This window comes from Aphis gossypii, chromosome 1, assembly GCF_020184175.1.
Source record: "Aphis gossypii isolate Hap1 chromosome 1, ASM2018417v2, whole genome shotgun sequence".
NCBI lineage: Eukaryota > Metazoa > Arthropoda > Insecta > Hemiptera > Aphididae > Aphis > Aphis gossypii.
In genome coordinates, this window is record NC_065530.1 from 32154122 (window position 1) to 32169336 (window position 15215).

Sequence of the window (15215 nt, forward strand, 5' to 3'; positions counted from 1 at the left end):
ACACAGTAAAAAAAACTTTTCGTAAAACTTTTACTAATTATTAAAATTAATTAAGCTAAATAACATGGAATATCCAAAGTAACCAGTCCAAAATTACCATAGATAATAAAGATATGGATAGGCCACGCCTATGTTAAATATATTTGAGGCCGCGTGCCTGGAGGGGAAGGCAATTGAGGCGTTTTTATAATGATAATTGATACTCTATATAGGTATACTTGTTTGGCCTCAACTGGACCCCTTAAATACCGCTGATAATACCGATATGTCCTATCCATATCTTTATTATCTATGAAAATTACAGTCCACTCCGCAACACTTCCTATATTGTACCATTATGATAGTGGGCCGAAAAAAGTACACCACTTGTAACTGCCACCGGGTGCGCTGACTACCCGGTGAGGGCTCAAAACTACTACAGTTTCTATGGCACGTAATGCATTTTAGCATTTATTTTGCTTATTATTTAGTATATTTAGGAATTACAAAGGCTATGGACTTCATGCCATAATATTATTCATGATAAAATATATATAATATATAATATCATGATATAATTTATATTTTTCATTTTAAATAGTGTAACTTAAAACTTATTATATGTGTATATGGTACTTGTAATTCCTATACTATTTTAATAATAATTTAATGTTTTGGGAAACATATACAATTACAACTGTATAGAAATTAAAAGCAATATGTTGTTAGGTACTTAAATGTATAACTTCAGAAAGAGTACACTTGTATAATAAGATGTGAATACTGTTATTATATACATCAATTTAATAGATATTTCTATTGAGTAATAGTATTTTAAATATATATATAGTAATACTAAGTATTTATTTTAAATATATATTTTAGTAATACCTAGTACTTTCAATATTATGCCATACATAGAATTATTCTATTTATTTTTAGTTGTTATAAGTACAATATATTTTTACAAAAATAAACATGACAAAGAGACTAAGTGTTCGCACTAGGAGCTCCTGGCTCTGCGGTTAGCACCTAGAACTCGCACACCCTGGGACTAGGTACAATAGAACTAATAAAATTACATACAAGTAAATTATAACTGTAACAATGAAATATAATATATTCTTATTATATTTAATATCGAACAAATAATAATAGATTAGTCGAGATGATCAGTCTCGGACTAATAACACATAATATAAAATAACAAAATATCGAACTGATAATAAAATATTAATTACATATATTCTGTCCCATACCAGAATATATAATAAATAACAATATATCAATAAAACATACTCTGTCCCATACCAGAGTATATCAATAACAATATATAAATAACGGCAAAGGCCAAAGGGAACGAAACAACTGTTCTAGTGCTAGTACTGAGAGAGTATTCTCACTTATAACTAGTCAATGGACCAAAGAACGTAATCGTTTTTTATTGGAAAACGTTAAGGGTGTTATGATGGTTCAATTTAATTTTAAACATTTTAAGTGTGCTGATTTTTTTAAATACTTGAAAGATCAAAAAAACAATTATATTTTAAAAGAAATATCTAGTTCTGACAAGTATGGATTAAATTCTAAATGATATTTTAAAGTTTCTAATGTCAATTTGGTTTAAAAAAGTTAAATAATATAAATGTTTAGTTTTGGTTGATTTATTATTTTATTTCAATAGATACCTATGTTAGTATATTACTATGTTAAACTTAATAGTTTGTAATATTATATGCTGTTTATATTGTGCTTCAATCAGCCAACTAAATGTAATTGTGTTGAAATATACATCACACAAATATGTTTTTGTGTTAAATACATCATGCAAATATGTTTTGTATACTATCAATAGTTTTAACGCCTTTAAAATACATAACGATTTTATAATACCAGTTGTATTTGTGTATCTGTGTAGGTATTAATTAACAAACATTTATTTGTAAAAATGTCCTCTTTTTTTATAAGACACATCTGGTCACCCTAACTGTTCAGTACAATATAATATTAAAAGGGGAAATAGATGAACGGTGTCTTGAGCTGACTGGAACGAATGTATTCTGATGACAACCACGAGGTTTTGGGTCCGAACTGGATGATGGTGGAATAAATATAATAACTGCCACACTATATTGCTGCGAGCTGCAAGGCAATGAACGGCGAACTGCTGTCTGGTCGACGACCGATAAATAAAAATAATATTTATTTATGTTGATTTAACATTGACGCGGAACCGCGTGTTGAGACAACAAAAATGTCGGCGAACGGCGCGAACAGTAAAACCTTCACAAAATTATGAACTATAATAATGGCTAGTCGACCAGCACGCGCGATGACAAAAACATCGCGACCGTTGCGAACTGCATTAGGTGACCGGGGTGAAGAGGAACGTCTCTTCGGGTGTTACCAACCACAGGAGCAGTGGGACCGGACAACGCGGACAGGTTGACGAAGTCCGAACACTAAGAATAGGTAGCAAATCAAGGAAATAATAAATTAGCCATTACATTAATTTATATTTAATATGAAAATGGTTACAATAAATAGAAATTTTCAATAAGTATAACCCAAGTTGGCAGCATGTCTATATCTGCTCCACAAAACACTATTTCCCACAAAAAATGCGGGTAATTAACAATAATTGTATTATTGAAGATAGATTTATGTTAATTAAAATCCATCCAAGTTACTCGTTATTTAAATTTAATTCATAAATCATATTTATATAGGTTTGCAAGCATCGTGATCATATTATTTTATATGAAATATGAACATTTTAAGCCTTCATCGGTAGGCAGCGCTCCCGGAGGAAATCACAAATGGTGTACATTTTTCAATCGATTTATTATCGAAGTGTTAACACCTCTGTACAATATATACATCCACCTTGGTTCCATATATTATATATATTACTCTCTCTACTGTAATCGCCGCCGCCGCGTGATATATATATATAAGAGGCCGTCACACTAAAAGTGAAACGCATACAACGTCCGAGAGAACGCGCTGTTAGGTGTTTTCGTGATCCGCAAGCACGCGACGTTTTAACCACGCCCACTACTGGTAGTCGGCGGCCAGCCGAGGATTATGCCTATTCGGGAGCGGTGTTTATTATTATTTGAACCTTCGTCTAAGACGGATCGCGCGTAAATATACACGTAAATGGGTAAATGCAGCTGTAATATTTTTAATACCCGCGGGTACCGATGTGATTTGTATTTATAATACATTATTAGATATTTACTTCATGAAATATTTATAATAAAGTAAATAATAACTAATTTATAGCAATAACCTAAATTAATATTACCTAAATATCTAAATATTAGTTTTGTAATATTTAAATGTATTGCGTATATTTTACATTATACATTATTCGTGAACATGCTACAACTTACAAATTTTTTTGGTAATTCAAAGAAAAATAGAATATTGAGCATAATAACCTGTACCTACTTAAACACACTTAAAAATACATAATTTAATCATTTTATAATCTAATATTTAATTACCATACAAAATAGTAAAAAACAAATATTTCTTTAACCTTTTTTCAAATGTATTATATTTATAAACATATAACATAAAGGTAATAATTGCATTTTTCATGTACATTTAATATGAAATTAAAATTTTTTATCATTAAATAATTAAATAAAATATACAAATTTAAAACAATACTTTTAATACTAAATAAATAATAAATTAAATTAAATACATTATTTCTGTATGGCTTTAAAGTGTTTAAACAGAATCTTGACTCAAGCTCAGGTACACTTTTTTGCTATTTTTAATTGAATAGCGAACATGTTTTGTGTCTAGCGAGTCTTGATCAAAATTTTGATTTTTTTTGTGTGTCTTTAACATTAAATAATGGGTAATACTAGAAAAAATTCCTGCCAACAGTTTTGCACTCCACCCAAAGGTTTTGTATAAAATAGTAATATTAATCCCCGTATCCACTAGTGTTAATATTAATTTTACAATAAAAAATATCCCCATCAGTCCCGAAACAAAAGTACCAATAGTTGTAAACCATCCCCAAAGTTGATGTAATTTATTTTCGACCATGTTGCTTATTGTCTGTTCGTCAATAAGATATTTATATTGCAGACCTTGGTTAGTCGTATCATATCCCATAGATTGTCTTATTAAATTATTTGTAGCAGCACTCACTTCTTGTGGAAACAATATATGTTGCTGAAAAGCTTTCATTGTGTCTTGTGTGTATATACCAGCATTCATAAGCGATTCTGGACTTTTGTACGACCACGTCCAGGTTGTAGCCGGTTTGAGCTTTTGTGGTTTTTTTATTTCTTGTATATTGGGTACAATACCAAACCAGTCTCCGTCCAAATTGAAGCCAGGTGGAAGTAGTATATTACAATCAATTTGAGTTCCAAATTGTTGCAATATGTGCGTTTTGGGGGCCATGAAAAACGTTTTGTTGTTATATAAAACTGGTAGTTCATTAAAACATACATTTTTTCTCGATATTTCAACATTTACCTTTTTACATTTTATTAAATATATTATTTCGCCTGTTTTCACTGCAGTAAAACCTGGTCCTTCGCCCATAAGATACGAAAAGTCGGAAATGCTCGAAGAGGCTAGTGTAAGCTTTTGTTGTAATATTTTTCGTTCGAGATCACACTGTTTTTTAATTATGTCATTATACAATGATGTTATCGTAGATTTAAAGAAGTTTTCAACATAAACAAATTTTGTATTAACGTAGGCTAACAAATCAGTGTTTTGCGGAGAAATTGTTGTTGTCGTAAATCGATTGAAAAATGCGGTATCTACAAGTATGACTAACTGTATGTGTTCAGTTTGAATCACTGGCATCCCGCATGCAAAACTTTTTTTAATTTGTTTTAGGGAAAATACTATTTTATCCGTTTCCACAATATAGGTATATATATTATTTGAAAAATCATTAATGGCATTTGAAATTATTAACGATGCAGGACCATCATATAAAACATTGAAATCTTGTACTTCACAAGTGAAATGGTTGTTTGTCCATATAGTCTCTCCTTTAAAAGAATCAAAACCATAATTTTCAGATAATTTCATTTTGGTTCCTGTTGGAAGTATGAGGATATTATCTTTACTATTTGCTATAGCCGTACCTTCTGAAAGCAATATTTTAAATTTAGCTTGTACGACCACATCTTCCCACTCTCCTCTGCTTGATTTAAAAGTTGTGCCTTTACAATTACCATACTTGTCTAATGTTCCGGCAATGATATTTGTTACAAATATCGTTTCGTTTATTTTTAAATCTGTCACTACTCCTCCCGTTTGAAAAGTGAAAGATTGTTTCTGGTGAGTCTGTGAACATCTAGCACTACCTAACTCTATTATGTCGGAAAAATACCCTCCCTCTACAACTTGTGCGTCTTCAAACGCCGAACACCTTGTTATTAAATAATCAACAGTGATCAGGCATGATTTGAAATTAACTGGATATGTTTCAACCCTTTGCAATAGTTGTATTCTTGTTACCCGTTCTGTTTTCGAAGGTATTGGAAGATCACAGTTGTCTACTTCTAGACTGTCAAAGGAAGTTATATTTAGGTTAGGACCTCCGCAATCGTAAGCAATGAATCCAAAAGTGAAATGTATGGTTGTAATAATAACAAATAGAACTTTTTTGATATTCATGTTGAGTGTTGACTGGTTGTAATACCTATTATGAAATAAAATATAAATATTATATATAGGTACAATTTAAATTAAACACTTAATTTAAATATTGTGCTTTAAAAAATAAGAGAACGGATTTAAATGCTCTAAAAAACAAGAAAAATTTGTATAAAAATACGATTTAACGCACTCATAACAGCAATTAAAACTATTTTTATCATTGAAAAAATTTGTTTTACTGCATAAATTCTTATTCTATTAGGTTTTAATTTGATCTAACCTAACCTTAATCTGATCGGTAAAAAAAAATATAGTAAATAATAAATAATAAAAATACAAGTAGGTAGGTACGACGCATATACGATTTTTATGTTTATTCAAAAATAATTCATTGTAAAAACTTGAAACTTGTATCAGATGTTTACATTAGTATTTTCATTTGAGAATTAATACCTAAAATTTGAAAATTTAAAATAAGGTTTCTCATAAAATGGGGCATACCCGTTTTTGACCAAAATCAAAAATGTATATAATATATGTAAAAAAATAAAATAATTGCTGCTAAATAATTTTTTATAAGTTGCATAAAATGTTGTAAAATAAATATAGAACATTTTTAATATATAAGAATAGTAAAATATTAACATTATTTTTATGTTAATATGCCACAATATATATATACAATATTATATAAAAAATTTAAAAAATAGTATACAATTTAATTAATTTTATTATTCCTATTTCTTTTATAAATCGTATCATTAAAATCATTATAAGCCATATATATTTTATTTTATTTAATACAGAAATTATACCTAATAAATATATTATAATATTATCGTGTGTATAATGGGCCCCATATCGTGTGTTATGGTTTATGAGCAAGCTCGTGTGGGGCCCATAAACAAATTATATATTCTTTATTATTTGTCGATTTTGTCGTTGTCATTATAATAATTACTACTGATAAAGCCAGTCGTTGGGAATCGTGCCGAATGGGTCATTATTGATATTGATATATTAATATTGTTACTGATATATTATATACACTAACCTATTAGTTTGTTATACTTGAGTCCATGCATTTCCAAACTTTGTTTAAATCCATCGGCAATGGCATCGGCTTCCATGCTTGTTGCACCCTTTTTCCAATTTAAAAAACAAGTATGGTCAGGTGGAGATAGTTTTTTATTTTTGGCCCTTTGGCAAATTATACAATAACGGTTTCTAATTCCCACAAACAAAATTTTTTTCGATCTATAACCTATTATTGTTGCCTAGAAAGTAGAATTATAAATAAGGTCATTCAAAACAGTTTTATAAAACTAATATACTAATATAGCATATATATATTTTACCACTCCAGATAATGCATCATATTTAGTCTTGTAACTGCGCTTTGACCACTGTCCATCCGCAACTACAGTGCACATAGGGGTTCCATCAACATCTAATGTACCAGCTTTTATTGCTAAACGACGTTCTTCTTCACCAGCAATTTTCATTTGTTCCTCTGCAACTTCATGAATTCTTTTGCAAATAAACTCTTGAATTTTCAGAAAAGTAGTTGAAGACATACAAGGTATATCGATTATCGCACACAATTCGGACAACTGTGTAAATCCAATTCCAGCTGCTATTGATCCATTAACGGCGGAATAATTTACTGGCAAATAAGCTTCAGGTTTCAACTTTTCTGAGTCGATAAACATAACAATATTACAAACATCACATTTAAACTTAAATGATGATCTAAACCCGTGTTTTTTCTCAGAAATAAACGTCATATTTAAAAATGTACAACCAAATGACCCTCTATGAACACTGTTTTTAATTTGACTAAAAACGTAATGTATATCCACTATTCGTCTTCCCGAACTTTCATCAACATCACATTGCCTGTTAAAGAATTAAATTTATTACGACTCATCTTCAATCAAAATATAAATTTTAAATGCATACTTAATTTCTTGATTACTAAGTATAGATTCGTCCACTGTTAAGTTATGTAAATTTTCTTCAGTATTCCAATAATTATTTGCATTACCCTCCGGATCATTTATTTTTCTAATTTTTTTTTAAAAAAAATTGATATAATATATACAAAAATCGTTGGAGTTCTCATATACATTCAAATTTATATAATCAGAGTTTTAATTTAAATTATTAAACATTTTTAATTTACCTAATTGTTTCCCTTGATGTGCATGGTAGTTGATTGTCAGCACCTAAGAAAAAAGGTGCCTCAACAGATTTTACGAGCTCTGGATTTTGACTTTAAAAAATATATAAAAATATTGTATTATATAAATATTTATACTGCTGCATGCGATTATGTAATACATTTTCCGTATATTATTTAAATATTAAGTTATTATAGTTTACCAAATTTAATAGCTATATAATTTAGCAAAAGTTTACCTAATTGTTTCCCTTGATGTGCATGGTAGTTGATTGTCATCACCCAAGAAAAAAGGTTTCACAACAGATTCTACGACCTCTGGATTGGGACTTAATTAAAAACAATGTATTGTTATAACTGATATTACGTTATTATTTATACATATTTTATATTTTAATCATTTAATATTTTACTTACTTGGTTTTGTTTTGAATTCCTAGAAAATTCATCACTCGATTACTCAATTTCTTTTTAGTTGATAACTTTTTCGATGGTTGACGAGTACGTTTTTTAAGTTGATCCATTTTAACGTTAAATAAAAAAAAATTAAACCACAATAAAAATTCAATTAGAATGTAAGTTGTTACTGGTGTGGACAGTTTTACAGAATGACAATAATTTTGATGTCTTCCCATTTTGATATGCACTATTATCGTTGATCATAATATTTAATTATATAATTACCTTATACTAGTTATACTAATGAATAATGCGAGTAATAAAATAATAATAACTTAATTATCACAAATAGGTACTTACTTTTATACTATATCCACTGAGATAGATAAGATATACTGGAGCGCGCACTCGGCCGTAAAAACGAGCCGTCGTGTTTGACGTTACCCCCACCACCGAAGGGCAAAACATTTCATTTTTACATAGGAAAATACGATGAATTTGTAAATAACAATTTATTTTCGTTCTTAATAGCTGAGATATTTAATCAAATGCCTATATAATCTCAAGCCTTTTCGTTAGTTTGTAATTTGTTACAATTTTGTATACCTAGTACCTATATTCAATATGGTTGTCTCGTGTTCAGCTTTTGGATGTACTAATAGGCACATTAAAGGTGGAAGTATTTAGTTCCACAAGTACCTAAATATTAACATTTTATACAGTTTTATTTGTGGCCAGGGGCCCGGAGGTTTCTTGAAGCCCCGATGGTTTTATAATTTTATATAATTAAATATTTAATCAATAAGAAGCGGAAAAAATACCCACGAAAAAAAACCCAAACTACAATCACACCTGAAAAAAAGCCCAAGAAAATAAAAGTGCTATCATTGTAATCTTGTATTTTGAAATATTTTATAAACTGTGGTTGATTGTTGATTATACAATGGATTTATAATCATATAATACATTTTTAATAATAAATAATAATATTTTTTAAATAATTTTATCATATAATTATTTAATAGAACATAGGAAAAAAATATTAAAAATACAAAATATTCTCGTTTGTGGTAACATAATAATAACTAATAATTATAATACGAGAGATCATAGTCATAATAATTAAATAATATAATAATAGTAAATTGTTAATTTAAAAAATAATTTTCGACAAGTAGTCTATACAATCATGATAAAATTCAACAATAACCTCTAGGCTATATCTATACATAAAAAAATTAAAATTAACTTAATTGTATAATAATGATAATTAACTATAAAAGCTAAGTTAAAACAATACAAAATTTAACTGAATAAGTTATATTATATTAATAAGTTTGATTGAACAAAAATAACTAACAAATTAAGTTATTATACCTACCTAAATATTAATATTTTATAATATATAGATTTCCACTTAATAATCCTGAATTACTTAAAAAATGGTTGATTGAAGTTAAAAGGAAGAATTTTATACCTATAATGTATAGCACTTTATGTAGTGAACAACTATTTATAAACAAAAATGTCCATTGTAAATCTCAAAATCCCTGCTTGATCACTTTCCATATCGTTATATCTTATATTATAATCATGGTAATACAATAAGGTAATGAATAATTACTACTACATTTAATTTGTTAAAGAAATAAGAAAATAAATTAAGAATTATGAACGAAAATAATCATAACTACACGTATATCGTATGTAAAAATGAAATGTTTTGCCCTTCGATGGTGGGGGAAGCGGGATTCGAGACGGCTCGTTTTTTGTATCATTGCGGGAATGGCGAGTGCGCGCTCCAGTATATCTTATCTATCTCAGTGACTATATCTAATGGAGAAATGATAGTAGATATAATATTTATAATATAATATATTAGATATTAAAACTATCTTGAACAAATTATGGTCATTACTCATTAGTGTTGAGAATTTTAATTATTGACGTATTATACATATATACATTTATTTAGATTTAGTAAGAGCAAACAAAAGTTTCTACCAATATATGTCATACTGTCGCCTTTTTACTTGATAATAACCGAATGTTTACATATATTAAATAGGTATAAAAATTTTATACTACAACACCCATAGACTATAGTAGATTAATTCTAGTTTTATATGAAAAATACTTTGACCACATATTTTCTACTGATGATTAGTGTAATCAAGTGGATATCAATAAATACTTACATAGTAATCTCAATACGTTTATACACAGTTATATATTATTTAGGGTATTATATACTATGTAGGTACTATGTACTACATGCTAGCAATTAGTTTTTGATTCAACTATTTCAATAAAATCATTAAATTGCTGTATGCATTTATGTTTAGTTTACAAAAATCTGTATTTAATATAAAAATATTTTATAATAAATTATAATATTTATATTTTAATTCCACGGCATTCTTTTAAAAAAGCCCTGCAAAAGTTATCAACAATGATTTTTTTCAGGAGTAAACGACATATTTCTTTTGTATACACTTATACTCAGTTAAATTAAAACATTTTCATATTTTAAACCTAACCACTAATTATATTGAAAAATTTCCTACAGTTTGAAAAAAAAAATTGTCGAGATCGTACATTTTTCAGCTGAGTTTTGGCAACTTTATGATACTTATGTGGTTTCAACATGTGTTTAGTTTATTAGAATATGAATTTGAATTATTATATCGAAATAATTCAAATAATATTCATGGGCCATATTATTATTTTCCTTATCGATACTCTGGGTATTTATAAAACGCGCGCGGCTAGATAACCGGTTTCGATCTAGGTGAGGTACCGCTGCATATGCGCGAAGTGTGGGGGAATGAGTACAGTTTTAGAACAGTGCCGCAGTTGTATCGATAGCAGCACACGACGGCCGTAAAATCATAATTTTTTTACAACAAACATGGTTTTTTGATTCCAATAGTACTCAAGTCTCATTAGTCGTAGAAACATGATTTTGGTACCAAATTAAACGTGAGAAGTTGTACTAAAAACTGTTGGAACAGAATTTTGATATCTCAATTTGCTGATTTTATATAATTTTTTAAAAATTTCAAAATTTTAACAAATTTCAAATATAAATAAAATCGGTTTGAAAACAAATTTCAAAAATTTGTTCCAACAGTTTTTAGTATAACTTCTCACGTTTAATTTGATACAAAAATCATGTTTCTACGACTAATGAGACTTGAGTACTATTGGAATCAAAAAACCATGTTTTACGGTCGATTTTTTCCTAGTGTGACGGCCTCTTAATATTATCGTGATATATCTCGTCAGATATAACCTACGTGATTCATTTCATTTTCTATCGACAACTACTTCGGTTAATATCACCAGGGTAGATCGTTATTAAAAATTACATCCGTATAATTGCGAGTAATTAAACATTATATCTATACATGTTTGTGAATGTCAAATATTGATTACGATTTCATATTATAACAATTCGCGGAGTAGCAATTTTGTGTAATTATTTCTTATAATATTCTCATGATTTATGTATTCTTACATCTATGTCTAATTGTTTAACATATATATTTTATTATGAATAAGTAAAAATCTTTTGTTAATGAAGAAAACTGAATTCTCAGTCTTAAAAATTCATTACATGGTCAGTGTCGAACTACCGTTGTGTGTCATTTTAATATATTAAATAATAATTCGGAAGTGTAAAATGTGTATATTTTGTGTTAATTAATCATATAGTGTGTTTAATATGTAATAGTTATTTATATAGGGTGTAACGAACGTTACACTATAATAAATCGATTACCTACCTTCAATAATTAAAATATATTAATTAACGACAATGGATTTATAAGTTGACTACCTTCAAAACGCATTTCCCATACGGCATACGCGCCCTCTATCGTTAAATTTTAGCGTGAAATGATCGTAATACGGTGAATTATGCGCTACTGGCGGTAGTGTTGTATTCATTACAACCTTCAACGAGAGCAAACCAAGCATTACAAATATTAACAGCCATCTACCAAACTGTATTGTATATTTTAAGTATATAAACCAAACGTTTCTAGTTATTGATAACCACCTCATAATAGTGCTCTAACCCCCAGCTACGGAAAACTTATCCATAACGAATAGAATACTTTCCCTGGATAACTAATATCGTAATAAGTAGGGCTAGGGAATATCATAACATGCAAACTCCTAGAAGTCCCTAGCCCTAGTAATAAGGTTCCCCGACCACGTTACAATAGTACATTACTAACATTATTTTTAATAACAAACAATAATTGTATTGTACGTCATAATTCATAATATACTATATTGTTTTCTTCATAAAATTTTGTTATTTTATTTGTGTATTGTTTTATAATATACAACCTTTTATTCGACGATAAAATTAGTAAGTACGAAGTAGCAAAATAACTACTATCTCTTTCCTGGTTTGTATTCATTATTCATATCACAAAACTTTCACATGTCTATAAACGCCAAGGAATAAGACAATTTTTACGGGCCTGACCTAAATCGTCTTCTATCATCAGTGCACGAGCACCATTCGAACAGACAAGTGCAGGAGCACATCATACATACCCAAGACTCATACTCAAAAGATCCTGCGAGAGACAACTGTGCCGTTTCATTTTTTTTAAACGAAATTTAATTAGTGTTCAGTCATTTATTTTTTGAGTATTTAAATAATTCTTACTCTCCTTATTACGTCGACTGCGTTTTCAGACACATACTGTAATGATATGTTCAAATTTACATATCATAAATTTTGTAAATTCGTTATTTTCATTTAATAAAATATATAACGGTCGAGTTGTCGTACGCATGTAATAAAATCTAAAATAACCCCAATAAATCATGTCACTGGTGATTGGAACGATTCCTATTATCTAGTCTCGTACAGGACACTGTACGGGATTATAACGGTACAGCGCAACACATGCAACTTCTTTCATGTGCCGCCGGAGACGGGGGATGGTCCGGTCAGGGTCGCTTTCACCAGGGAAAAAGACAATTTTCTTTGGGGACACCGACACCTTTGATCGGGCCGCCGATGACTCTGGCGGGCCTGACCTAAATCGTCTCCTCTCATCAGTGCATGAGCACCCTCCATAGCCAGAAGTGCACGAGCACATCCAAAACATATAAGTGCATGAGCACCACCCAGACAGACAAGTGCAGGAGCACAGCAGAATTACTCGCAACCACTCAAAGGACATTGCCTACGACAACTTTACTGTTTCTTTTTCATATAACGAAATTTGTCAAAGTGTTTAGTTATTTCTTTCTTGAGTGCTAAAAAATTTAATAAATTCTATCCTTGTTACGTCGACTGCAACCAGAGACATCTGCGGACAAGGTAAGGTGCATGCGCATCCACATTTAAACAATAATAGTATTATAGAGTTTACTTGATCGTTCTCGAAGCTCGACCTCGAGAACCCTCCGACCATCAGGAGGAAGGTGATTCCGCAAATTTAGAGTGATAAAACATAGGCTAAAATAATCGATAGATTTCTAATAACTTACAAATATATTTGAGGCAATCATTCAAGGCTTGTGTCCCTTGTGGTTGCCGATACAATTTATTTAAACTACTTCGCTTAAATCAAAACATTATTTTTAAAAATAAAAATATTAATCACGTATTAATATTTTTACCTTAACTACTATTCCTATTTTTAGTTTCTTTATTTTTGCGTTATTACAATACGGATAAGGTAAGGTGCATGAGCATCGATATTTATATAGTCATAATTTTATACAGGTATCATATTTTGTTTATTAATTTATAAGAATTTAATAAATTAATAATTCGCTTAATATTTTATCAACGGTATACTTCATCGTTCTCGAATCACGACCTCGAGAGCCCTCCGACGATCAGGAGGAAGGTAATCGCGCAAATTTAAAATAATAAGTCATAAGTTGAGATAACTAAAGAATAACTAATAACTTATAATAACTTATAAATATATTTGAGGCATTCATTCAAGGCTTGTGTCCCTTGTGTTTGCCTTACAATTTATTTAGACCACTCAATCTCCCATACATAAATAATACATTTTAATAATATTATAATATATTAATATTGTTATTATTATAACCATTATTTCTTTAATTTTTCTTTTCTTTTATTTTTGCGTTATCACAATATGCATAAATATACAAAATAAAATTTTATATTTCAGATCTACTGACTTTAATTCAAACTTGTAGCTTACCTAGAAATGTTTTAGACTATTAAAAAAAAACATGCAAATGCATAAAAATCCGGGCCCTAGTTATTATAAATATACCTATTATAATAAATTATTGATATAATCCGACTTACCAATTTTTTAATTGATTACATTATCAGCTCCTATCATAAATATACCTCTTGATAATTTTGTTTAGGTGTTATATTATCGATTTTTCTTAAATGATATTCTCTAATATTACATTTATGGAGAATGGTTTCATCTGAAATAGAATTATTATTAATAGATATGGTATGGATTTTTCTGCAGAAATCGAAAATGGTAAATAATAATTGCACTTCAACATCGATCTCGATTGATTTAAACATTGCTCAATGTTTATTTTTCAGCTCTTTATAATTTCGATACGTCTGTAGTAAGTGTTGAAGTACTTCAACAAATTTATGAAGTGGTAAGTACATACCTATCAACTATCAAGTACATAATATACCCATATAATATATAAGTGTGAAATGATCAACAAATACTTATTATTATAGCATTATTCGACTTTCGTTTATTATGTACACGTGTTTGTGTTATATGTTATTAAACAGTCGGCGACAAAAGAAGAATTGGGATTAAAAGGTCATGTGGCATCTCATCCGGACCAGCCACTTGATGACCTAGAACAGTTCCTGTTAGAACTCAGTGAAATACCACATTTTGGTGAACGCGTAGCGTGCTTAATATTTCAATCAGATTTCAATGACGCCTTGGACAACATAGCAAACAAACTGAATAACATGAAATTTGATATTAATTTAGCA

The 15215-nt window shown here is 29.2% G+C and overlaps 2 protein-coding genes across 2 annotated transcripts in view; one reads left to right on the plus strand and one right to left on the minus strand.

Moving 5' to 3' along the window:
• Positions 1-6364: 6364 nt before the first annotated feature.
• On the minus strand, positions 6365-8522 carry LOC126549435 (uncharacterized). The gene is made up of 6 exons (XM_050198572.1): positions 8231-8522; positions 8053-8142; positions 7817-7906; positions 7594-7698; positions 6990-7530; positions 6365-6908 (listed from the first exon to the last, which is right to left on the minus strand). Exons 1-6 carry the CDS (start codon positions 8446-8448, stop codon positions 6681-6683), a joined length of 1272 nt encoding a protein of 423 aa, XP_050054529.1. The 5' UTR covers positions 8449-8522; the 3' UTR covers positions 6365-6680.
• Positions 8523-11085: 2563 nt separating this feature from the next.
• LOC126549438 (protein cappuccino-like) overlaps positions 11086-15215 on the plus strand; it is a 5629-nt gene continuing 1499 nt past the window's right edge. Inside the window, exons 1-3 of the mRNA XM_050198577.1 lie at positions 11086-14727; positions 14796-14857; positions 15003-15212. Of these exons, the coding sequence (XP_050054534.1) occupies positions 14700-14727; positions 14796-14857; positions 15003-15212 (300 nt within the window). The 5' untranslated portion in view covers positions 11086-14699. The remainder of the gene's footprint in view (positions 14728-14795; positions 14858-15002; positions 15213-15215) is intronic.